Below are 24411 nucleotides of genomic sequence, written 5' to 3'. Positions count from 1 at the left end.
CAAAAAAAAAAGAAAAGAAAAGAAAAGAAAAAGAAAGGAAATCATAAAATATAAACCACAAAGCAAAAAGATTCTTTTCTGCTGTCCAAGAATAAGAGACTTGAGAAATTATTCTAAATTAGATTTCTATTGCAGAACTTACTTTCACGAGTTTTAAAATGAACACTTAAGGCCTGGAGAGATGGCTCAGTGGCTAAAAGCGCTGGCTGTGCTTCCAGAGGACCTGTATTTGATTCCCAGCACCCACAAGGGAGCTAACAACCATCTGCAGCTCAAGCCAGGGGATCTGATGCCCTCTTCTGGCTTTGCAGGCACCAAGCATGCCCATGCTGCACAGATATATCTGCAGGCAAAGCACCCATACATACACAGTAGAGATTTTTAAACAAAGAGATGAAATGGACACATCACGCGGCGGGTGTTGTAGAAATGCCCGTCTTAGTGGATGGCTGTGTGCACAGCTCTCTTGTTTCCCTTTCCCAAGTTTTCATCGAAGCATTTTCATTAGCTCACTAGTGAAATTGACCCAGTAATTTTGGTGGTGCTTTTGAGATGGATAATTAGTTTTATATCTTTGTTTTGGAGCTGAGTCTCACCATATAGCCCAGATATTGAGAGAGAGCTCCTCCTGCCTTAACCTTCCAAGTACTAAAATGTATAGGTGTGTGCCATCAGTGAAGGCTGATTTGAAAATATCGAAACATCTGGGGTTTGTTAGTCTTTAGATTTTCTAATCCTGCAGCTATAAGCTTGTTCATTCTTCCATGCATTCGTTCAGTAATACTCATGCCTGGTCCTGGTCCTTGGCTGATCAGAGAGCATCAGTATCTGTCTTCTGAGAGTATTTAGAATATGCGGGTACAGCTTGGACAAAGGCTGCTGCAAGTTCCTGGCTAGCCTGGGTTAAATTCTAAGACCTCCTAAAAAAAAAAAAGGTGTACCCAGGTGTATATAATTCCAGGTGCAACCAGGAAAATTAAAGAAAATTGAGATTCAACTCTAGCTTAATCTATGTTGCAAACACCTGTCTGAAAAGATTAACCTGAAAAGATGGTTCAGTGGAGAAACTGCTTGCTACCATGCAGGTCTGAGAACTAGGGTTTGCATCCCCAAGTAAATGCCAGGTGGGTGTGGTGACCTGCCTAAAATTCCAGTGCTTGGAAGATGGAGACCAGGTGTCCCCAGAGCAAAGCTAGTCTTTGTTGGCAAGCTCTAGGTTTGGGTGAGAGATCCTACTTTAGTAAGATAGAAAGCAATCAAGGAAGACTCCTGCTGGCTTCAAGCCTCTGTAAGCACATGCACCTATGTGTAACTGTACTGACACTCACACACATGCCCTACACACATTCAAACACACCAACATGCACACCACACAGATGCACACACAAAGAAAGAAATAAAAGCAAAGCAAAAAGTCAACCTCTGTTCCCAATGGAGGATCAACACATTGATTATTGTTATTAGAGAGGAAGAAAAGAATAATGGTAATTTTTAGGATATATTTGTATGTTTATTATATTTTCACATTTATTTATTATTTGCTACATGTAAATTACTGGGGATTTACATGCATGATGCTTGTGTGGAGATCAGAGAACAACCTTCTGGATTTGGGTTTCTCTTTTTGTCATGTGGGGCCTGGGGATTGAACTTAGGTGGGTAGTCAGGCATGGTGGTAAGTACCTTTACCTGCTGAGCCATCTTGCTGGCCTGATGTATTGTTTTATGGGACTAAGTTGACTTAAATACATTTCCTTTGTGATTGAATAAATTAAAATTAGACAATCTTAGGCTGGTGTTTCCTACCAGGCCTGATGACCTGAATTTTATGTCTGGGATCCACATGGTGGAAGGAGAGAGCTGATTTCTGCAAGGCGTCTTCTGAACTTCATGCACATACTTGGTACATGTGTGTGTGCATGCACGTGTGTTCACACACACACAGATACACACACAATAAAAATACAATTTAAGGTAAGATCTTTGTTCTAGATATACTTGAGAATAGGCTATTATTAGAATGAGACGTGTGCCTAAGCTTGAGCAAAAACACTAAGTTCTACGCATATTATTAAATGAAATCTAATTTTTTTCTGTTGACTATTTTTATATAATGTAGTATTCCTGAAGTATTTCACAATGTAGATCAGGCTGGCCTAGAACTCAGAGATCTGTCTACCTCTGCCCCTCAGGTGAGATTAAAAGCGTGGGCCACCACACCTCCATGTGCAGAAAAATGATTGTATTTAATCTTTGAAGTTTACAGTTTTCACTTATTTTTTAAAAGATCTCTTGAAGTGTGTATGTGTGTGTGTGTTGTGTCTGTGTGTATGTGTGCATCTGTGTGTGTGTTTTCTTTTCCTTCATGGTTGTTAGAGCGAAGCTGCAGCCAGTAGTGCTGCAGTTTCTTGCGCCCTTTCTGTGGTTTGGTCCTGGGGATTGAATGCAGGACCACACCTGTGCTGAGCAAGTGTCCTGCTGTTGAGCTTCATTCTCATCCCCAAATAATGAATATTTCTGAAAAGTAGTAACACGAGCCATGGCAGAAACACCCCGTAAAAAGCACAGCAGCAAGCAAGACTTCATTTGATCATAAGGTTGGAAGAATGGGTAGAGAATATGGAAGCTCAGTCAAATAAATTAATCATTCTAGAGGAAATTATATTACATCTCAAAAGTAAAAAGGAAATGTATTTGATGTAGTCTGCTAAAAATGATTGTTTTCTGAAACACACAGAGAAGATTCTACTGACTACTGATTTCTGCATAGTTCCTGGGAGGGGTTATATCTACTGCACTCTGGGGGGGTGGTGGACATAGGCTTGTATACTTGATGCTTTCATGATTTAGAATGCATAGCAGATGTTTTGCAATGTTTTTGTAGTGACATTCTCGAACTATTATAATCAGAACTTTTAAAAGAGATTATAGAAAACCTTCAAGTAAATGTCTTTTCCTACAGGATATTTTCCACATTATTACCTAAAAGTTAGAGTGGTTTGCTTTTTGGCAGTTCTTGAGCTATTTGATATACTGTTTTATTTTGTTTCTACTGTATACTTGAGAAAATTCTGTCTGTATTTCATTATACATGTTATAATTGTGTTAAGAAAAGCACCTTTAATAATTTCAGATAAGAGTACATTTTTTCCTCTGGCCCTAAAGATGACAGTGATCAGTTTCCAACAGACAAGGGCACTGAATTACAAGAGTGAACAAATTTTAGCATTCATCCTATCTCAGTCAACTTTAGAAGTTGTCTGTGTCTGTGGATTTTCATGCAGCAGCTCCTTTTAGACAGTGGTTCTCAACTTTCCTAAGTCCGTGACCATTTACTACAGTGCCTCATGTTGTGAGGACCCCAACCATAATATTATTTCATTGCTACTTCGTAACTGTAATTTTGCTGCTGTTATGAGTTGTAATGTAAATATATGATATGCAACCCCGGTGAAAGACCTGTTTGACCCCAGGGGGTTGCGATTCACAGGTTGAGAACCACTACTTTAAGGCACCAATATCTTCCCTAATGGAATTAGTGTGTTCCAAAGAGATATGTATTTTTACCATTAGCTCCACTGCAAAATATTTAAAATCTAAGAAATAAAATATGAATGCCCCCAAAAGATACTCCTTCAATATCACCTTCGTATCTTAATATGTATATGTGTGTGCAATTTATAAGTTCTCAGTGTTTTTTTTTGTTTGTTTTTTGGTAATACATTTTTCTCCCTCCTCTTATTCCATCTAGTGGTCATATGCTTTAGAAAAACCCAACACAGGCAGCATATTTAATATCGCGTGGTCTATTGATGGCACTCAGATCGCTGGAGCCTGTGGAAACGGGCATGTTGTCTTTGCACACGTGGTAGAACAGCGCTGGGAGTGGAAGAACTTTCAAGTGACACTAACGAAGAGAAGGACCATGCAGGTAAGAGCACGTTGTGAGCTGACTGAATCTGCTTCTTTCCTCTCTACAGATACTATATTGTACTCTACTCTACTCTACTCTACTCTACTCTACTCTACTCTACTCTACTCTACTATACTATACTATACTATACTATACTAAACTTCTTTCAAGGTCTGAAAAGAGTTGTGTAGGGATTTTAATGGGGATTACATTGAATCTGTAGATTGCTTTTGGTAAGATGGCCATTTTTGCTATGTTAACTCTACTGATTGATGTGCATGGGAGATCTTTCCATCTTCGGTATCTTCTTCAATTTCTTTTTTCCAAAGACTTGAAGTTCTTGACATACAGGTCTTGCACTTGCTTGGTTAGAGTTACATCAAGGTATTTTATTGCTCTCACTTCTTTTGATGTGTCTTCAGTGACATCCTTGCTTTCTGGTGGGACAAGATAGTTCAGGCCTCTTTTGTGTATTTCCTCAGGACAAAGTATAAAGTGATGTAAGCATCAAGAGATTATTTGAGAGCAACCCTGCCCTGAGCAGATACAGCACAGAGCAGCTTTGCTGTGGTTTTAAGATTGTGAGAGTGATTACCATGTACTCTCTCTCCATTTGCTCTTATGGAGCTGAGGTGTTTGTTTCAGTTTGGTCTGCTCTGCCGTAATTGGAGTCATTCATTTTCCCACGAAGGCCTGGCTTCTGTGAAGAATTGTTTGTATGGAGACTAAAGTTAGGTGCTACATGCAATAATCATGACTTCTAGACAAAATGGATTTGATTTTCATAACTAAAAATAAATCATAAATTTAAATATACTAAAAGTCCTAGTACATACTTAAGGTTATAGAGATTTTATTTTTTTTTACTTTTTTTTAAAAAATATTTATTTATTTATTTATTTATTTATTTATTTATTTATTTATTTATTATGTATACAATATTCTGTCTGTGTGTATGCCTGCAGGCCAGAAGAGGGCACCAGACCTCACTACAGATGGTTGTGAACCACCATGTGGTTACTGGGAATTGAACTCAGGACCTTTGGAAGAGCAGGCAATGAGCCATCTTATTGCCTCTGAGCCATCTCTCCAGCCCCAAAGACATTAACAATCCTACATATATAAAAATAACACCTTCTTCTTCTTCTTCTTCTTCTTCTTCTTCTTCTTCTTCTTCTTCTTCTTCTTCTTCTTCTTCTTCTTCTTCTTCTCCTCCTCCTCCTCCTCCTCCTCCTCCTCCTCCTCCTCCTCCTCCTCCTCCTCTTCCTCCTTCTCCTCCTCCTCCTCTTCTTCTTCTTCTTCTTCTTTTTTTTTTGAGATAGAATTTCTCTGTGTAGCCCTGGCTGCCCTGAAACTCATTCTCTAGACCAGGCTGGCCTGAAATTCACAGAGATCTGCCTGCCTTTGCCTTTTGAGTGCTGGGATTAAAGGCGTGCACCACCACCGCCCAGCCACATTATTCTTATAATATGTTATTAAGTTCTAATTAATATTTTTTGTACTTGAAAAAATATAACCATGCCCATATATGTAAACTCCCTTTCACTTTTGGATAGAAGATAATATATTAAACATGCTATTCTGTATCTTTTATTGTTGCTTTACAGTTCTTCATTTTGTTTTCCAACTCTACAGCATGTGTAAATTCACAGTGGTTTATTCAAGCTGCTGGCAGACATTTGGGCTGTCTCAAGTCTTTCGCTGTTATTGATAGTGCTGTTGTGAGTAGCCTGCACAGCTGCTTATGTAACTGTGAATGTTGTAACCAAGAGTGCATGGGCATGCATATCCCATGTCATGATGATATTTGGGGAACACATATGTAGCAGCTGGCAAGCTTTCAGGTTAACTTTTTGTATTTTATACCAAAACTTGGTAGCTTATTAACAACAGACTTTTTCCCTTATAGGGCTAGAGGCTGGGAAGTCCAAAGCCAAAATGCCAATAGACATAGTGTCCAAATAGGGTCCCTTCTCTCATTCCTGGAGCTTTCTAGCTGTGTCCTTACTGGAAAGTGGCAAGTGCCTCTTTTTTAAAGGCATAAATTGATTTCCTGAAGACCCCACGAAAGGAGTTGAGGGGCCACCAACACTCAGAACAAAGGCATTTGAAGACATACTTAGAAGAATGACTTCCTGTCCTTTCATTGCACTGGTAGTTAGCGCTTCACGTTATTATTTTCATCTGAGGAAAGAGCATTTGAAGGAGGGTTTAGAGTGGCTGGTTTGCAGGTGTCAGGCATTGCTTTTCCTGATTCTCTCACCGCATGATGCGCCTGCTGCCTTGTGCATCCTGCTCTCACCCAGAGCTTAGAGAGCTTAGCTTCCCCGCACTCTTTCCTGATTTAGTGTTTGTTCCTCGACTTCAGGACTTTTGATCAATATGGCCAAATGCTAAAATCCTTGCAAATTTGTCTGTTATAAATGTTTGTAAGATTTTTTTCTCACAATGGAATTTCATTCAGCTGTAAAGAAAATGAAATGATGAAATTTCCAGAAAGTGAAAATACTCATGGGGTCCTGCTGCTGTCAGCTCTTCCTAGAGAATCTTCTCCAGAGGTTAGTGCCAACTGCGCAGACTCAGAACTGATGGGTATAGGCGGATTAGCTCCCAGGAGGACTGACCAGCAGGGTACCAAAGATCAGAAGTGAAGAATGGACAAGTCTGCTCGAGATCCTGCTAACAGGGTGTGAGATAACGGAGGTGATGGGCTGATTGTCAGGATGCAGACAGTCATGGTGTTGATTGACTTCAGATAGGCAGCTCAGTAACTTAATAACTGGATGTAAGGGTCAGTTAGTCCATGCAAGCTATGGCCGACTAAAGTAGCTTCAAGATTGCACAGAGTAGGATTGCGCTTTTTCCTAGTAAGTGTTTTGAATCTCCCCTTTCCAGTTGCTTCTTTTGTTGTTATTGTTCTTTGTTTGTTTTTGAGACAGGGTTTCTCTGTGTAGCTCTGGCCTTGAACTCTAAGGTCTCTGTGTGTCTACCTCCTGAGTGCAGGGATTTAAAGGTGTGTGTCACCACACCTGACTCCAGTTTGCTTCTTAACCTTTTTTCTTACCTGTTTTCATCTATGGAAGTACTTTCCCTTCTCTCTGCAGTTTGGCTTCTTTACTGTACATTAAAAAACAAAACAATACCTCCTCCACTTTTGATTTTTAAAAGCAATTATATCTCTTTCTAGAACTTAAAATATGAAGTAAAATCTAACCAGAAAAGAGATATTCTTACTCTTTTGGACAGAAATCAGATGGTCTCTTTCCAGCTTCTGTAAATCACCCTCCTCTAACTGCTTCTCACTGCTGGAGCATTTTTAACTTTATCCCATTCCTACATTGCTTAGTTTGGCATGAAGATTCAAAATCCTTATAGGTCTTTTCTATTTATTTCTAAGAGAATTTTTTTGTATCTGTACTTTCACAGTTGACTTTTATATCAAAGTGTATCAGCTTGTGCCTAGATGAATACTTTTTATATTCTTAGCTAATTAAGGGTTCGTTGAATTTTTGTGCATATTAAAATCTTACTAGCTTATCTAATTAAAATTTGATTTTTTAAAAATGTCAATTTTTTTCCTTTTCTTTCTGCTTAGGTTCGTAATGTTCTCAACGATGCCGTGGATTTGCTGGAGTTCCGAGACAGAGTCATCAAAGCGTCTTTGAACCACGCACACTTAGTTGTTTCCACGTCTCTTCAGTGCTATGTGTTCTCGTGAGCATCTTGCATTTCCTAAAAATCCAGAGTTTTTGTTTGAAACAGAGGTTTATTTTCAAGTTTTCATATCAATACCGTTTGGTGTGACCTTTCTCAAAACTTTACTGATAAGCACCATATCTCAGACCAGGATATAAGGAAACACTCTAAGCTATAATGAAAATAGATCTGATTAAGTTTGTGCTTCAAAGGTTAATACTTCTGAAACTGGAACTATCTCATGTGATATGGTGTTTGCTTACAGTTCCTAAGGCTTTGGTATAATCTGAACTCAAAGCCCAGGGCTTAGGACAGCTGAGGAGAGGAGCCAGCAGATTCACTGTAGCAGGATGACTAGCAGCTAAAGAGTTCAGTAAGGACATGGGGTTCTGGTAATCCTAAATGTTCGCTGATGGCCAAGAGCTGTGAGAGAGTGAAAGTAAAATACATTCAGTGTCCTCCTTACTAGAGGAAAGAATGGGAATATGCTAAGAGCTTGGCTGAGAATTTGAAGCACACTTGGTATCAGGGCGGAAGCAGACAGACCTCATTCACGGGCTGTGATTATGATGATGTAGAAGTGTATGGTGTGGCCGATTGTAAGCTACCAATGTGACTTTGATGTAGAAGTGTATGGTGTGGCCGATTGTAAGCTACCAACGTGACTTTGCTGAACGGGAGAGGAGATGCCAGTAAGCATACACTGCTGCCACCATGTAGTTCGGGTGTGTATAATACACTGGGGCTGGAGGGATAAATCCTGAGCTGTTGTTACCTTTGTTTTGAACATAATTTGCCTATCATAGTAAATTTATATAATTTAATTTTGGGCAATGTCTATATTTAATAGTCAACTTCCAGCCAGATGGTGGTGGCACATGCCTTTAATCCCAGCACTTGGGAGGCAGGCAGATCTTTGTGAATCTGAGAGCAGCCTGGTCTAGAAGAGCTAGTTCCAGGACATGCTCCAAAGCTACAGAGAAACCCTGCCTCAAAAAAACAAAACAAAACAAAACAAAAAAAACAGAGAGAAGGAATTATTTGTGCATCTACTCTTCACTTCATTGAGTAAGCATGATTGCAGCTTACATTTACAGGCTACTTTACAGAAATAAGTTTGTTTTAATCCAACAAAACACTAGAAGATCTATAGGAAGAATAAGTATGCTCAATGTGTTAGTTTTGGATTTGTGTGTATGCGGTTGCGGTGGATGACAGGGTCTTACTATGTAGATTTGGCTGGCCTAGAACTCACTTTGCAGATCAGGCTAGCCTCAAGCTCAGAGCTCCACCTGCTTCTGCCTCTTGAGTGCTAGGATCAAAGCTGTGTGCCACCATGCCTAGTGCCATCATGCGATGACTACATTCTTTAGTTCAGTGCTGATCTGTATCAGCAGCTTGTTAGACACCTCTCTAGCTCTTTATTATCTTCAACAAAGACTCTTAGTTTACAGAAGCCAAGCTTGTTAAAGTCATGTGGCTGGGATGACGCAGCCCGGTATTTAACCCAGATCTGCCTCACTCGTCCTCAGCGTGCCGTGCTGCTGCTGCTCAGACAGCCTGGCCAGACTCAGAGGTGATGGCCAGCAGAACAAGGGCTAGCTCTCCGGAGTCCTAAGTTCATGAGCCGTAACTCCAGTGAGCACTGGTTTATGGAAAGACTGTTGTACTAGTTGCTGGGGACACAAAATCTCTGCTTTTTAGTTGAGGATACATACATGCGAGTGAATAATTTTAGAGTAATATGTCAGATGCTTTAATAGAAATATGTATGTGACAACTTGTGAAATTAAACTTACCATTTAAGATGAGTAACTGCTTGCTTACTAAAATGTGTTTAGTATTTGAAATGCTGATAAAATTCATTTTATTCATCTTTTAGTACGAAGAACTGGAATACACCACTTATATTTGACCTCAAAGAAGGAACTGTTAGTTTAATTCTCCAGGCTGAAAGGTAATTTGTTTATATCTTAACTGTTGGGTAGCTCATGCAGCAGTAAAACACTCTTTAAAACATCTTACAGGACTGGAGAGATGATGAAGTGGCTAAGAGCACTGACTGCTCTTGCCGGGACCTGTGTTCAGTCCCCAGCACCCACATGGTGGCTCGCACCATCTGTAACTCCAGTTCTAGGGGCTCCAGTGTCCTCTGATGGCCTCCTTGAGAATTGAATGTGTGCCATATGTTTATATACATGCAGGCAAAACATGAATATACCTAAGATAAAATTAACTTTTTTCAAGACAGTGTATATCTCTGTAGCAGCTCTGGCTGCCCTAGAACTCACTTTGTAGACCTGGCTGGCCTCAAATCCACAGTGATCCAATCATATCTACCTCATGAGTGCTGGAATTGAAGGTATACGGAAAAATACATCTTTTAAAAAAAATCTCATGAAATGATGTGGTAGTCATTTGGGATCAGTCTGTTTCTATTATTTAAGAATTAAAAATAAAGTAGATCAGTGAAAAAAAAAAAAGCAAATGAACAGAAAGCAGGGGACCAAGCTAATTGTCCCGTCAGTCTCTCATATTGATACTCTAATGTTACTTGTGTTGAACTTTTCATACATTTAAGATTAATATCTAATAAATTTCTTGACAATAAATTTAATATAATGGATATATAATCTACATGTTACTTTCAATATCTTTTTAGAATGTAAATTCTGAGAAGAAACTATTTTATTACTACTGATCTTTGCCAGTAAGCCACAGCCATGTGGCGATATACAGATTAATGGAGATGGACTAGTTTAAGATATAAGAGTTAGCCAGAAATACGCATAAGCTATTGGACAAACAGTATTGCAAATAATTTAGCTTCTGTGTGGTCATTTCAGGGCTGAGCAGCCAAGAAACAAACAAGCAGGCTCTTACAACAATCCATGACTGGAAAACTTTGCCTTTGCATGGGGTTTCCTTCCCAAGAGAAGAAATGAGTTGAGGTCATAATGTAAATGAAATCAAATTTTAGGAGATAGGCTTTTGATTTTGGCCATTTTTATTTTCTTTCCCCATCTGTATTTAAAAACAAAACAAAACAAAAAAAAAAAACCCCAGAAAACGAATCCTTACATTTTTTAAAATATTTCCGTCTTCGTCTATATACTTATTGCAGTTGTAGGATTTACATTTTTTCCTCAAAGGATAAACTCTTCTTTAATAGAGAAATGAAAATACAGTTATCTTCCCATGTGTTTTTCTCTTAGACATTTCCTCCTGGTGGATGGTGGTGGTATCTATTTGCACTCCTATGAAGGGCGCTTCATTTCTTCTCCAAAGTTTCCTGGGATGAGAACAGATATTCTGAACGCACAGACTGTGTCCCTGAGTAATGACACTGTAGCAATAAAAGACAAAGCTGATGAGAAGAGTAAGTCTAGCCTTGTACAGCCTCTCATGCCAACTTTTCACGCAGCTCGTAATTCTGTAAAATTTTCATGAACTTTCATTCCTTCCTCTCTTTCTCTTGTTTTAAAATGTGCATTGGTGTTTCGCCTGCATGTATATCTGTGTGAGAGTGTCAGATCTTGGAGTTACAGACAGTTGTGAACTGCCATGTGGGTGCTGGGCATTGAACCTTTGTTCTCTGGAAGAACAGTCAGTGCTCTTAACCTCTGAGCCAAATCTCCAGCCTTCTTTATTTCTTAGTATGTTAGCATGTGGGAAAATTATGAATTCCATGATTTGTCTGTAGCGGCGTAAACGAATGCAGACAGATTGTAAAAATATATATAGTTTTAATAGACTTACAGAACCACCGTTCCGGCGGAGACCAGGAAAGCAGAAGAGAGAGCTGGGAGCACACTCGCCAAATTTATAGGCAGACATTAGCCCGAGGCGAACACGCCCCCCAAGGGGCGGGACTTATCCCTACATTTGTCCTAAACATGAGTTAAATAAGAACTAAAATTGTCATACTAACAGAATAAATATATGTTGTCTCAATATCTAAGACCAGTGATAAATAAATCTTTGTATATTCATCAGGGAATTTTTTTCAAGATTATGGTTCTGAAATATGTATTGATTTTTAAGGTTTTCAACTTGTTTAACACTCCCTTTCTGTTTATTTAGTAATACTCTAAATGTTCTTCCTTGGGCCACTTATTTTATTTACATATTTTCAGCTAATACTTTAAGTCAATGAAGTAGAAGAAAGGTGTGAATACGTGATCAACTGTTGGCTGTGGCAGTGCAGGGCACTACTGTGACAGCACAAACAAGCAGAGCCAGGCAGTGGGAACGGAGGGCGGAGAGATGGCAGACCCAGAGTCTCAACCCTGCTGGGCACTCTGCCGCTGAGTTAAACCTCCAGCCCCATTTACTATTTTTATCTGTGATAACATGACTCCCCCCACCCCCCAGCTGTACACTGGGTCACTATACACACAGTGCTGGACTGAGGAGCTTTAGACATCAGTCATCCTGCATTACTGAAACTTTACATCCGTTCTATCCCCCTGCTTCTGGCAACCACTGTGATGCTATCTGCTTCTCTAAGAGTCATTGTTATAGGCCCCTCACACTGGGAGAACTATGCACTACTTGGCTACCTTAGTTCACCTACCATGTCTTCCAGATGTGCAGGGATTTCTTTTCTGTCTTTAATTCTTTTCTTTCTTTTTTGTTTGTTTGTTTTTTGTTTTAAAAATTTATTTATTTTATGTATGTGAGTGTTCTGTCTGCATGTATGCCTTCATTTCAGAAGAGGGCATCATATCCCACTGTAGATGGTTGTGAGCCACCATGTGGTTGCTGGGAATTGAACTCAGGACCCCTGGAAGAGCAGTCAGTGCTCTTAACCACTATGCCATCTCTCCAGTCCCTGTTTACTTTTTTCTTTTTTTTTTTTAGGCTAAATAATCTCTCTCCTCCTCTCCTCCCCTCCCTTCCCCTTCTGTCACGCACACCACATTTTCTTTATCTACTGATCAGACAAATTCCATATTATGGCTGTTGTGAGTAGTGATGCAATGGCTGTAGGAATGCTAATGTTTCTTTGAGCTGCTGAGACCATTGCTTCTCACAAATGGTATTAATTCCTAGCTCATTTGGAGTTCTATTTATAATCTTTTGAGATTCCTCCATGCTGTTTTCTATGCAGCAACACCATTTTATTACTAACAATTTTCAGTTTTCCCACATCTTCACCAACATTTTTGTCTTTGTTGTTGTGACTTTTTTAATAGCCATTCCAACAGATGTGAAGTGGTATAGTGGTTTAGAATTTTAAAACATTGCAGTTTCTTTTCATAGAACTGTTGGCCCTAGAAAACATCCTGTCTTAAAACCAACTCTTGATCTAGGGAAATTATTTAATCTTGACATATCTTCTGCATATCTTCATGGGAGCTAAGTCTTTTAATTAATATTTAGGAGAATAAATCATTGCTAACAACCTTCAAAAAGAAAATTCCCTAAGAAATAATTCTAAAATAGTCATCTAATAGAAAGTAAATATTTTATAAGCTGCATCTTATGTAGAGATGTACTAGCTCTGTCTACCTTCAGTCATAAATTACAAGACAGGAAGGTTTATTTGTGTTCACAGTACCAGAGGTTTTAGTCCATGGTCACTTGACCCTGTTGCCTTGGGCCTATGACAAGTCACAACATTATAGGAGGGAACACATGGTAGAGCAAACCACTCATGCGTGGTGTCTGGAAGCCAAGAAAGAGGCGAGGACTAGGGTCCCACCATTTCCCACAGAGGCATACCCTTAACACCTGCTGGCTTCCTTGTTAGACTCTAGCACCTCCTGTTGTAGGCTGGCAACCAAACTTCTTTTTCTTTTTATGTGCATAAGAACATATTTATTTGTTTTATTTACCAGATTCAAGTGAAAAATAAATTTCAAACTTAAAAAAAACCAAACAAACAGATCCTGAGGTTCATTAGTCAGTCAGACTTCCTTCACACATGAAGCTTAAGTGTTTCATACATTTCAGTCTTTCCAAGTAGTCAGTGATTACTTCTTTTACCTTCAGACATAAGCTTTTATGTTTGGCCTTAAAAAAAATATTGTTGTTATTGAGCTATGTATTTTTCTCCACTCCTCTCCCCTTCTCTCCCCTCCCGCTCTACCTTCTCCCATGGTACCCATGTTCCCTATTTACTCAGGAGATCTTTTTCTAGGTAACCAAGCTTCTGATTCCTTGCTTTGGAGAGCTTTGGGGAGACAGTTATGATCCAGTCCATAATAGCACTCATTTTTTTCTCTAAGTTAGTTCTAAAAATTAATGAGTTCACTGGAAATATGGAAGGCACAGTTCTGGAACCTTCCCTCGAGTTCAGGGAAATTCTCGGGCTGAGAAGTGACTGAGCCCCCAAAGCATGTGTCTATAAAAGTATAGGCTGCTTATGACCTGCTATAGTTCTGAGGCAAGCCAGCCGATACTCTGTGAAGCTGGGAGCTGAGTGTTTTACAAGGTCATCAATTTGTAAAAACATTAATGATTTATGGAGTTTCTTAATTATTGGCAGTCCATTTCCTCCCAAACCTGGTATACTGCAATTTTGTTCAAACTCTGAATATTCAGAATTCGTACAACCCCCCAAATTGAGGGTATTCTGCCGGAGACTGCCATCACTTTCCCCGTCAGCTGCTTGTTTTTCTGACTCTTGGGGATTTATCATCAGCCACTCACTTGAACTAAGACTCTAGACCCCTTCGTATTCACAGAAGCCAGGGACCTTAAAGCTCCGTCCTGTTAACTGCTGCTTGGTTTTTCTGATTGTGAACCCTTATCTTGTAGTAAAGAAAGTGCCCATGAGGAATCTGTTGTTCTAACATAGCAAAGAAACTTGTGTGTTCCGGAAAGGTTAAGGGGTTTTGAAGCTCCTGGCCAAGAACCCAGGATAAATTGTTTATTTTACCACATGAGTGTATAATAGAAACAGCATATAGTACACTGCCTGGAATCGTGGTAGGCAGGTACTTAATGCATAATTTCTTTTATGTATTACAGAGATATAAATCAGAGATACCATAATTTAACATTATATCCATATTTAGACTTGCCATGATAAACCTGTGGGCCATTAATCCTTAATCATTAATAACAGTTTTAATTAGGCAATATGTATTAGGAAAAATTTTAGTTCTATTATTTTCATAAAAAATGTTACCTCATTAATAATTAGAAGTTTTGTGTCCTTTATTTTCTGGGCTAATAGGGGCTCTGTGATCCATAAAGTTAAATAATTTCTCCTAAGAATTATGGTAGTGCCACTGAAATTTACCAACAGTGGCTCTAATATAACACACTAATGTTCTGCTCTTTTTTTCAAGTAATCTTCCTCTTTGAAGCATCAACTGGAAAACCCTTAGGGGATGGGAAACTTCTTTCTCATAAGGTAATAAACATTTGCTGTGTTAGTATAAATGACCATTGTTTAGTTAATTCCCTTTTGAAATTAGTAGCTATCCTTTAAGGAAGAAAACAGGGTAATTTCATATTTAAAAATGAGTATATATCCTACATGTTTTCTCTAAAAGTGCCATAGCTGAAGACTAAGCCCGGGGAACCCTGACACAGGACACTGGCAGGCGAGTCAAGTGAGCCAATGGTGTGACGGGTGTCTGCTGACCAGACTGCCGCTCTTTCCAACAACATGTTCTGATAAAGATGTCTTTATGCGCTTGTGGTGGTTTTCTTACTGACCTGCCCTTAGGCAGCATTTTCTTTAGCTTTCAAGACTGTATTAGAGAGGGGAATTATTCTCTGTAAAAGTACAAAGCACCATGAATTGTAATGTGTGTGTTGGATTTGGTTTTTAGTCTTAAGTAAAGGAGCACATTGTATTACAGTTATCTTTTTAACAAAAACCAAGTGATATTTCAGAGCATAAGGATATTTTTAATATTACTTAACAATTCTGATGAATTGTTACTTTATTTCCTCCTTTAGTCATGAGTTGTTTTACATTTATATAATGTATAAATTCATGTAAGTCAGAAATGTAAAATACATTAAAATGAGTGGTAAAACAATTTCTTCCTACCAAACTAGTTTTCAATATTCTCCCAGATGAGTACCACCATCGCTAGTATCTTAGAGGCCACCAGCACTGGAATGTCTTTTCCCTCTGCTTACGCAACAATGGAGCACATAGGTCTACGCTTTTTCTTTTTTTCATAGAAAACCATATTTGGAGGTCCTTCCATATGGTTACATAATATTCTTTCTCCCAACACCCATCATGTAAGGTAACATTGTCCGGCAGTATCCGTTTGTTTACTCTGCCAGCTGATGGGTGTCCAAGTTTCCAGTCTGGCTGGCCATAGTGCTTCCCCTGTCACTCCAGCATGGGACGTTAAAGGAGGACACAGGTTTAAGGCTTAAATCTATGTTCCCTGGGCTTAAAAAAATAATTTAATAGGGACATTTTATTATTTCAGGTAGGTAATTGACATTAATTGATTCGTTTATTGTTGTTTTGTTGTGTTTTATTTTTTCTGCTCAATACAGTATTTGCACTGTAGCCCTGGCTGGCCTCAGATTCATAATCCTCTGCCTCTGGCTCCTGAGTGCTAGGAGTATAGGCATTTGCCACCACAATTGGTTTAATTGATCTTTAAAAACAGAAATGTACTGATAATTAATTTAAATGGTCATATGTCAAGCACTAAAATGAAGTCAATACTTACATACTTTTTGAAATTTTAGAATGAAATCTCAGAAATTGCTCTGGATCAAAAAGGACTTACCAATGACAGAAAAATTGCTTTCATTGATAAAAATAGAGACCTCTACATCACCTCAGTGAAACGATTCGGGAAAGAGGAACAGATTATTAAACTTGGTAAAGTAATTTTAATTAATGTCAGTTTTCTTAGACTGCCTATCATGTGCTAACTGCCTTTATAGTTGAATGAATGTATGAATTCTAGGCTGCATTCTTCACTGCTTAGTAACTCGATTTTAATAGCAAATCTTAGTTCTGTGACTAAATCAGCATGGAAACACCAGGTGATTAAAGGCAGACAGTTCTCTGTAGAACATTCGAGGATTTGCATGTCTGAGTTTTTGTGTCTGTTCACTGTTACACAGGCAGAACGTAGAGCTAGCCCATTCCACTAATTAGGATCTTGTTTGCCAGTTGCTTTTAAAGATAGATTCCAATATCTGTTGACATTAATGGACCATGACTGTTGTTTCTGAATTAAGGAACCATGGTGCATACGTTGGCATGGTGTGATACGTGCAATATCCTTTGTGGACTTCAAGATACTCGATTCACAGTGTGGTATTACCCTAATACCATTTATGTGGACAGAGACATCCTGCCTAAAACGTTGTATGAAAGAGATGCAAGGTAACATGTAGCTCCGGATTCTGGGCGGTGAATGAAGCTCTAATTGCCATGCGTTTTTCTGGGTGTGTTTTTAAAGTTTAATCAGACTCAGCTAAATAAATTGTTCGGCTAAGCTGGTTTGTTAAGATTTAAGTGAAGGACTCAACTTGAAAATAAAATATGAACTACTTGTTCATATTTATAAACGAGTATAGTTTTCAAGCTCAGTCTTGTCTAGTGGTAGCTCAGGTGAGGCACTTTGTGATCCAGTGCTCTGTACCCTGCAGTCTCCTCAGCTGAGTATGTGGGTGGTGTTGAAGGTAGATTAAATGACACTTGTTGAAAATCTGTACATGGAGACTGCTTATGTTTCCCAGCCGCCCAGACCCGAATAATCACACAGAAACTATGTTTGGCCAAGGGCTCAAGCATATTTTAGCTACCTCATATCTTAAATTAACCCATTTCTATTTGTCTGTGTATCGCCATAAGGATATGGCCTACCAGTAAGGTTCTGGCGTCTTTCTCCTTCAGCAACTAGATGGCATCTGCCTGACTCTGCCTTCTTTCTCCCTGCATTCAGTTTAGTTTTCCCACCTACCTATATTCTACCTTGCCATAGGCCAAAATAGCTTCTTTATTAACAATGGTAATAAAATATATTCATAGCATGCAGAGGGAAATTCCACATCAAAAATATTTTTTTCTTTTTTGTTTGCTTTCTTCATTTAAGAAATTTAAATTTTTACTTACTTGTCCCAGTTCTTCCTACCTCCCCTTCTTCTCCCCACCTACCCCTATCCTACCACCCACCTACTCAGAGGAGGCAAGGCCTCCCCTGGGGAGTCAGCAGTCTGGTATACCAAGCTGAGGCAGGGCCAAGTACCTCCGCCCTGTATCAAGGCAGAGCAAGGTATCCTACCATAGGGAATGGGCTTCAAAAAGCCAGTTCATGCACCCAGGATATATCCTGATCCTACTGCCGCCCCAAAGATAATGAAAAATCTTTAAAAATAATAAAACTTACATGTATCATGAAAATTGTTCCTACATTCTCAAGAGAAAATTTCTTATTCTCCACAAAAGCAGCAAGTTAGATTTCTCAGGTCTCAGCTTTACTTTGCTTTTCAAATCTGTTTTGAGTTTATTTTTAGTGTTTACGTTCACAAACTATAATAATACCAGAAAAGCACCAAAACAAAAGTTTATTTTAAAAAGTATTTATAAATTAACTAGATATGGTGGTGCATGCCTTTGATCTTGGGAGGCAGAGCAGGAAGATCTGTGTGAGTTCTAGCCCAGCCTGGTGAGCATAGGCCGGGCAAGGCTACACAGTAGGATTCTGTCTCAGGAAAACAACAAAAGTATTCCTGATTTAATGAAAAGATATCCATCTCCTTACTTTAAGTTCATCAGGGTTTTTCAAAATAGTTTATTTAACTTTATTTTATGTGCATTGGTGTGAAGGTGTCAGGTCCCTGGGAACTGGAGTTACAGACAGTTGTGAGCTGCCGTGTGGGTGCCGGGAATTGAACCTGAGTCCTCTGGGAGAGCAGCCAGTGCTCTTAATGACTGAACCATTTCTTCAGCCCCAAGTTCATCTGTTTTTACTTTGAGACAATAATTTTGGAATTCACCTTAATTTTTCAATTTTCCCTTTAAATATTTTCAAAACCAACAGCTAAGTTATTTGTTCTCATAGTTTATCTTCAGATTTAAGGAAAAGTCAGCTTCCTGTTACTAGAACAGTCCTTGAGACAGGCACCTTAGAAAAAGAAGTAGATATTTAGGGCAGCGTTTCAGAGGTTCTAGTCCTTGATCAGGAGGCCCCATTGCTTTTAGGCCTGCGGCAATAGAGTGCGTGTGGCAGGATTGGGTCCTGGGGCAGAGCTGCTCCCTCAAGGCTGGGTCCTAGGAGCTTTCACTGGCAGTGTCCTTCCCCCTGAGCACATCCCTGGGCTCCACCGCTATCACACCAGTCCTTTACCACGGGGATCCAAACAGTCAGAGCTTGCTGCCAGTGCTATTAGGGGAGTAAATGAGTATGGAATAGCTTTTGCCATTTTAAATTGTTGGTTTATTCTGCTTCAAGTATATTTCTATCATCTACATGTTATATTGAAATATTTATTTGAATATGCTTTCTGTTTGGAGTTAAATGGGTGGGGTGAATTTTGAAGGTTATATATGAGAGTTATTTTCCAAATTTAATACATGTAAAATTTTGCAAAACATAGTTTAAGTTTTTCGTTTGTTTTCAACAGCGAATACAGTAAAAACCCCCATATAGTGAGCTTTGTCGGAAATCAGGTGACTATAAGAAGAGCTGATGGCTCCCTGGTGCACGTGAGCATTTCTCCGTACCCTGCCATCCTCCATGAGTACGTGAGCAGCTCAAAATGGGAAGACGCTGTGAGGCTTTGCCGCTTTGTTAAGGTATCGTGCATGCTGTGGATATGTTCTTTTGAGAGATGATGAGTCCTAATAGCAGTGCAGGGTTGAGAGCCCTGTGGGTGGGACCAGATCTTCTGTTAGCCACTAGGAGAGCCCGGTGAGAGGACCAGATCTTCTGTTAGCCACTAGGAGAGCCCTGTGAGCGGGACCAGATCTTCTGTTAGCCACTAGGAGAGCCCGGTGAGAGGACCAGATCTTCTGTTAGCCACTAGGAGAGCCCGGTGAGAGGACCAGATCTTCTGTTAGCCGCTAGGAGAGCCCTGTGAGCGGGACCAGATCTTCTGTTAGCCACTAGAACACTTGTGCATTCCAGAGGAGTGACGTTGCCTTGTCTCTGAAGAGGCTGTAACTAGATGGGTCCTTGCTGCACATGGCACATGGAGCCATTCTGCCACTCTTTCCCGAGTTCCCTCCTCCCTGAGTAGAAGCTGGGTAGGACACTTCTGGCTTCCTCTGATAGCCCTTTTATAGCTAAGGAAGAATCTTTTTCTTATAAGTGCCTCACCTTTAATCCCAGCATTCCTGAGGCAGAGGCGGGCGGATCTCTGGGTTTGAGGCCAGCATGGTCTACAGACCAAGTTCCAGGGCAGTCAGGTTTACACAGAGAAAATTGTCTTGAAAAAGACCAGCCAAAGAATCTTTGTTTTAGATCAACATTTCCTAACTTGGTTGTATCTTCTAAACATGCTTGGACACAACCCTTTTTATTGACTGTTGGGTAACAGCCCTTAGAATAGATGTTTTTCCTCACAGTGGCTTAGTGGTGGCGTCCTGCGAGACACTCTCTATCCCTCTTACTCCCTCTAAGGTATAGTCCTTGTCCCTTCTTCAGTTCACCATCTTGAGTTATAAAGTAGAAAAGAAATCCTAGTGACTAGAAATAAAAAAGCTTAGAGAATTTTGTTCAAAAGTTCTCTATCTGATGATAATGTTGTTAAGTAGAGATCCAGAGTGAAATTTGCCGGCCTTGAGCTTGCTGCTCAGGCCAAACTGGCCTTGACCTGCCAGAGACCTGCCTTCTGCTTTTGCCTCACCAGTGCTGAGATTAAAAGTGTGCTACCATGTCTGGCTTCTATAACACTTTTTAGTATTAGTTTCTTTTCATTGCCATGTTTTATAATTTTTTATTGGTAAATTAATCACTCAGTTATATCACCATTAGAATTCAGACCATTGCTTATAGGTAGTTTGACTACCTACATAAAATACCTACTCTCATGTTTCACTGTAGGAGCAAAGCATGTGGGCTTGCCTAGCGGCTATGGCAGTTGCTAATCGAGATATGATTACTGCGGAAATAGCCTATGCAGCAATTGGTGAAGTAAGTAAATCACGTTTATGTACATGCTTGTGAGTTTTTCTTAAGGTAATTTATTAGATCCATACTATTACTGACTTACAATATGTTTCTCATCCTTTTTTAGATTGATAAAGTTCGATACATCAATGCTATAAAAGATCTTCCATCTAGAGAGTCAAAAATGGCCCACATACTAATGTTTAGTGGGAACATACAGGAGGCTGAGACACTACTTCTCCAGGCTGGCCTCGTTTATCAGGCAATCCAGATCAACATTGATCTCTATAACTGGGAAAGGTAATAAGAACCCTTCCGCAGTTCCAAGACCCTTTTGACCTTCATGTGTTCTTCTGTCTGCAACTTAGATAATTATAGTTTCGGGTCTATTTGATTGTTTTCATATGCTACAAGAGAATGTGATCATTTTATATTTGTGAGTATTCTGTCTGGTGGATCTTAACATTTTCCAGCCTGGAAAATGTCATTTGTGGAAATTAATGCTTCGTCTGAGGAAGAAAAGAGTCTTATGATGCCTCCCAAATGTATAATTTTAGTGCTGGGGAAGTGATACTATTAATAGATTTGGGAGGGAGGATTGTGCATCCGTGTCAGGCAGGTTGACTTTGAAAAGTGTATTATGAGCTGGGTAATATAATCAGCTGAGGACTTGAACTCTAAGGTGGGAAGTAGACTGGAGACTGAGAGCTCAGAGGCTAAGGGAGCAGTCGAAACAAGAAAGATTCAGTCGACTGGAGAGTGTATACAGTGAAGCCATCTCATCTAGACTTATGGGTAGATGAAAGAGAAACCTGATCCCATAAACCAGAGAGAGGGAAACAAGGACTGGAGGGGTAGTGTGCTGAGAGGAAGGAAGAAAGGTTTATAGTAGGGAGTGCTGAGAGGCAGCCTTCACCCCCGCTGAGAGTGCCAGCTGCTCTTATAATGTACCAAGTGCTCCTATCACTCCCTTAGGTACGCATCTCACAGTGAACATGACTGTGTTACTATGTGACCCAGAAATTACTGTATCGTGAAACATACTTTCACGTGTCCAAAGTGTCTTTTACAGACTTGTCTTCCCTGGGCTCAAAAACCCCCACATATCTTCCTCTTTACCCCTTTTGTTGAAAAGATCATTTTCTCACATGATATATCCTGATTAGTTTCCCTCCCTCTGCTCCTCCCAGTTTCCCCCACCTGCCCTCCTACTGGAGCCACTTTGTTACTTCCCTCAGTGGAAAAGAACAGGCTTCTGTGAGATGATATTAAAACATAACAAAGTAAATATAGTAAGATCAAACAAAAACTAATGTTTTTTAAAGATAAACAGAGCCTGAGAAGGCACAAGGAACTGAGACCCACTCGTTCTCACACTCACAACTTCCATAAAACTGGGGGCACCTGGTACAGGCTCGTGTAGACCCTGTGCGTGCTGCCTCAGTTTCTGTAAGTTCACATGAGCCTTGCTCATGTTATTTAAAGGGTCTTATTTTCTTGGTGTCCTCTGTCCCCCCTGGTTCTTACACTCTTCCTGCCTCCTCTTCTGTGGTTTCCTAGAGCTCTGAGAAGGGATTTGATGGAGACATCCTGTTTAGGGCTGAGTGTTCCAAGGTTTCTAATTTTCTCCCTAATGTCTGACTGTGGGCCTCTCTGTATTTGTTTCCGTCTGCTGCAAGAGGAAGCCTCTCTGAGGATGGCTAAACAAGGCACTGACCTAAGTATAGAAGAATACCATTAGAAGTTATGCCATTTTTTTTCTTTTCTTTTTTTAGACCAATATTATTTGGTTTTTATTCTATGTGCCTGGGCTATTTATCCTCTAGTTCCAGGTCACCTAAGCAGTGTTGGATATAGGTTACATTTCATGGAATGGGCCTTAAGTCAAATCAGTTATTAGTTGGCTACTCCCAACAAGTTTTGTGCCACCATTGTCGTTAGAATATCTTATAGGCAGGACACCATTGTAGGTCAAATTCCCATGTATTTTTTTAACTTCAGTGATTTATAACTTGACAGAAGTTTCTGTCCTGCCCAGTGCTGCAGCTGTTCAATCCCAAAGAAGCTTATATTGATTATAATCTGTTTGACGTATTGCTCAGGCTTATTGCTAACTAGCTCTTACAGCTTAAATTAACCCATAATTCTTATCTGTGTTTAGCCACATTGCTTGGTACCTTTTCTCAATACGGCATCCTCATCCTGCTTCCTCTGTGTCTGGGTGGTGATTGTGTCTCTGCCTTTCCTCTTCCTAGAATTCTCCTAGTCTGGTCTCCCACCTATACTTCCTGCCTAGCTACTGGTCAATCAGCATTTTATTAAACCAATATGAATGACAAATCTTTAGAGTGTACAAGTGCATTCTCCCACAGCAATAACTCTCTTAGACTATAAACTCTGTAGTTATTCCATCTTTACATTTCCCTTGAATAGAAGCAACAAAATGTATTTTGCCAATTTTGTGATAAATATGCTATTATCTGTTTATGCTTTCATGCTATAACCATCTATATAATTCAGCTGATCTGTCTTCGTGCTTTATTTACATGAGTTTGTTACTATTGTATAATGAATAGAAGATCAGGAAAAATGTTGGTTCTGGAAGAATGAGTAACCTGTTTAAATTTTAAGCTAATTAGTTTGGAAAGAGATAAGTAATGAGTAATATTATTGAACTATATCAAATAACTAACAGAACATTATACACCATTAGAATTCTGTGAAAAATATGGAAAACTGGTATTTAAAATGTTGTTTCCACCAATTTTTTTTGGCAGGGGAGCAGTTGAGATGGTCTTGCTGTATAGCCTATTTTTGCCTCAAGCTCATAGTGGCCCTCTAAGAAACAACTTAGTAGAGAAAGTGATGTGTGTGTGTGTTTAGAAAAAGGGGTTTATTTGGCTTACATTTCCAAGTTTCAGCTCATCATTTTGGGGAAGGATGCTGGGGTTGCTGGCCGGCCAGCTTAGCTGTTGCAAGCCCATGTTCAGTGAGAAACCCCGTGTTAAAAAGTAAGGTAGAGTGATAGACGAGTGGTCAGACCTAGCAAGATGTTTATAACATACCCTCCAATGCTTGGGGAGCATCTCAGAAGATGTTTATAACATACCCTCCAATGCTTGGGGAGCATCTCAGAAGATGTTTATAACATACCCTCCAATGCTTGGGGAGCATCTTAGAAGATGTTTATAACATCCCCTCCAATGCTTGGGGAGCATCTCAGAAGATGTTTATAACATACCCTCCAATGCTTGGGGAGCATCTCAGAAGATGTTTATAACATCCCCTCCAATGCTTGGGGAGCATCTCAGAAGATGTTTATAACATCCCCTCCAATGCTTGGGGAGCATCTCAGAAGATGTTTATAACATACCCTCCAATGCTTGGGGAGCATCTCAGAAGATGTTTATAACATACCCTCCAATGCTTGGGGAGCATCTCAGAAGATGTTTATAACATCCCCTCCAATGCTTGGGGAGCATCTCAGAAGAGGGAGCCAGAAGATGGGGAGGGCTGCTTCTGAATGCTCTCTTCTGGGCATGACCGTCACTGTATGTAATCTTGAACTCACAGTAGCTCTGTTTACTTGCTCAAAACTGGCCATATCAGCAATTAGGTGTGGCCCTTGTGGCCATACCTCTTCTTGCTCTAATATAGATTATTGAAAGATTCTGGGATATGGGGAGTCACTGAGTAATTCTCTACTCATGGTAACACTGAGGACCCTGGTTAAACTTAGTGTGT

General features: G+C 39.7%; 1 protein-coding gene across 3 annotated transcripts in view; it reads left to right on the top strand.

Moving 5' to 3' along the window:
• Positions 1 to 24411, top strand: part of Ift80 (intraflagellar transport 80) — a 76736-nt gene that overhangs the window by 38938 nt on the left and 13387 nt on the right. For all 3 annotated transcript variants that reach the window (XM_075950832.1, XM_075950833.1, XM_075950834.1), the window contains 10 exons: positions 3752 to 3931; positions 7509 to 7627; positions 9492 to 9566; positions 10825 to 10988; positions 14911 to 14975; positions 16289 to 16424; positions 16790 to 16937; positions 19181 to 19352; positions 20602 to 20691; positions 20795 to 20967. In XM_075950832.1, coding sequence (XP_075806947.1) covers positions 3752 to 3931; positions 7509 to 7627; positions 9492 to 9566; positions 10825 to 10988; positions 14911 to 14975; positions 16289 to 16424; positions 16790 to 16937; positions 19181 to 19352; positions 20602 to 20691; positions 20795 to 20967 — 1322 coding nt within the window. The remainder of the gene's footprint in view (positions 1 to 3751; positions 3932 to 7508; positions 7628 to 9491; positions 9567 to 10824; positions 10989 to 14910; positions 14976 to 16288; positions 16425 to 16789; positions 16938 to 19180; positions 19353 to 20601; positions 20692 to 20794; positions 20968 to 24411) is intronic.

Source organism: Microtus pennsylvanicus, chromosome 16 (assembly GCF_037038515.1).
Source record: "Microtus pennsylvanicus isolate mMicPen1 chromosome 16, mMicPen1.hap1, whole genome shotgun sequence".
NCBI lineage: Eukaryota > Metazoa > Chordata > Mammalia > Rodentia > Cricetidae > Microtus > Microtus pennsylvanicus.
This window is presented reverse-complemented; position numbering and strand designations above follow the sequence as displayed.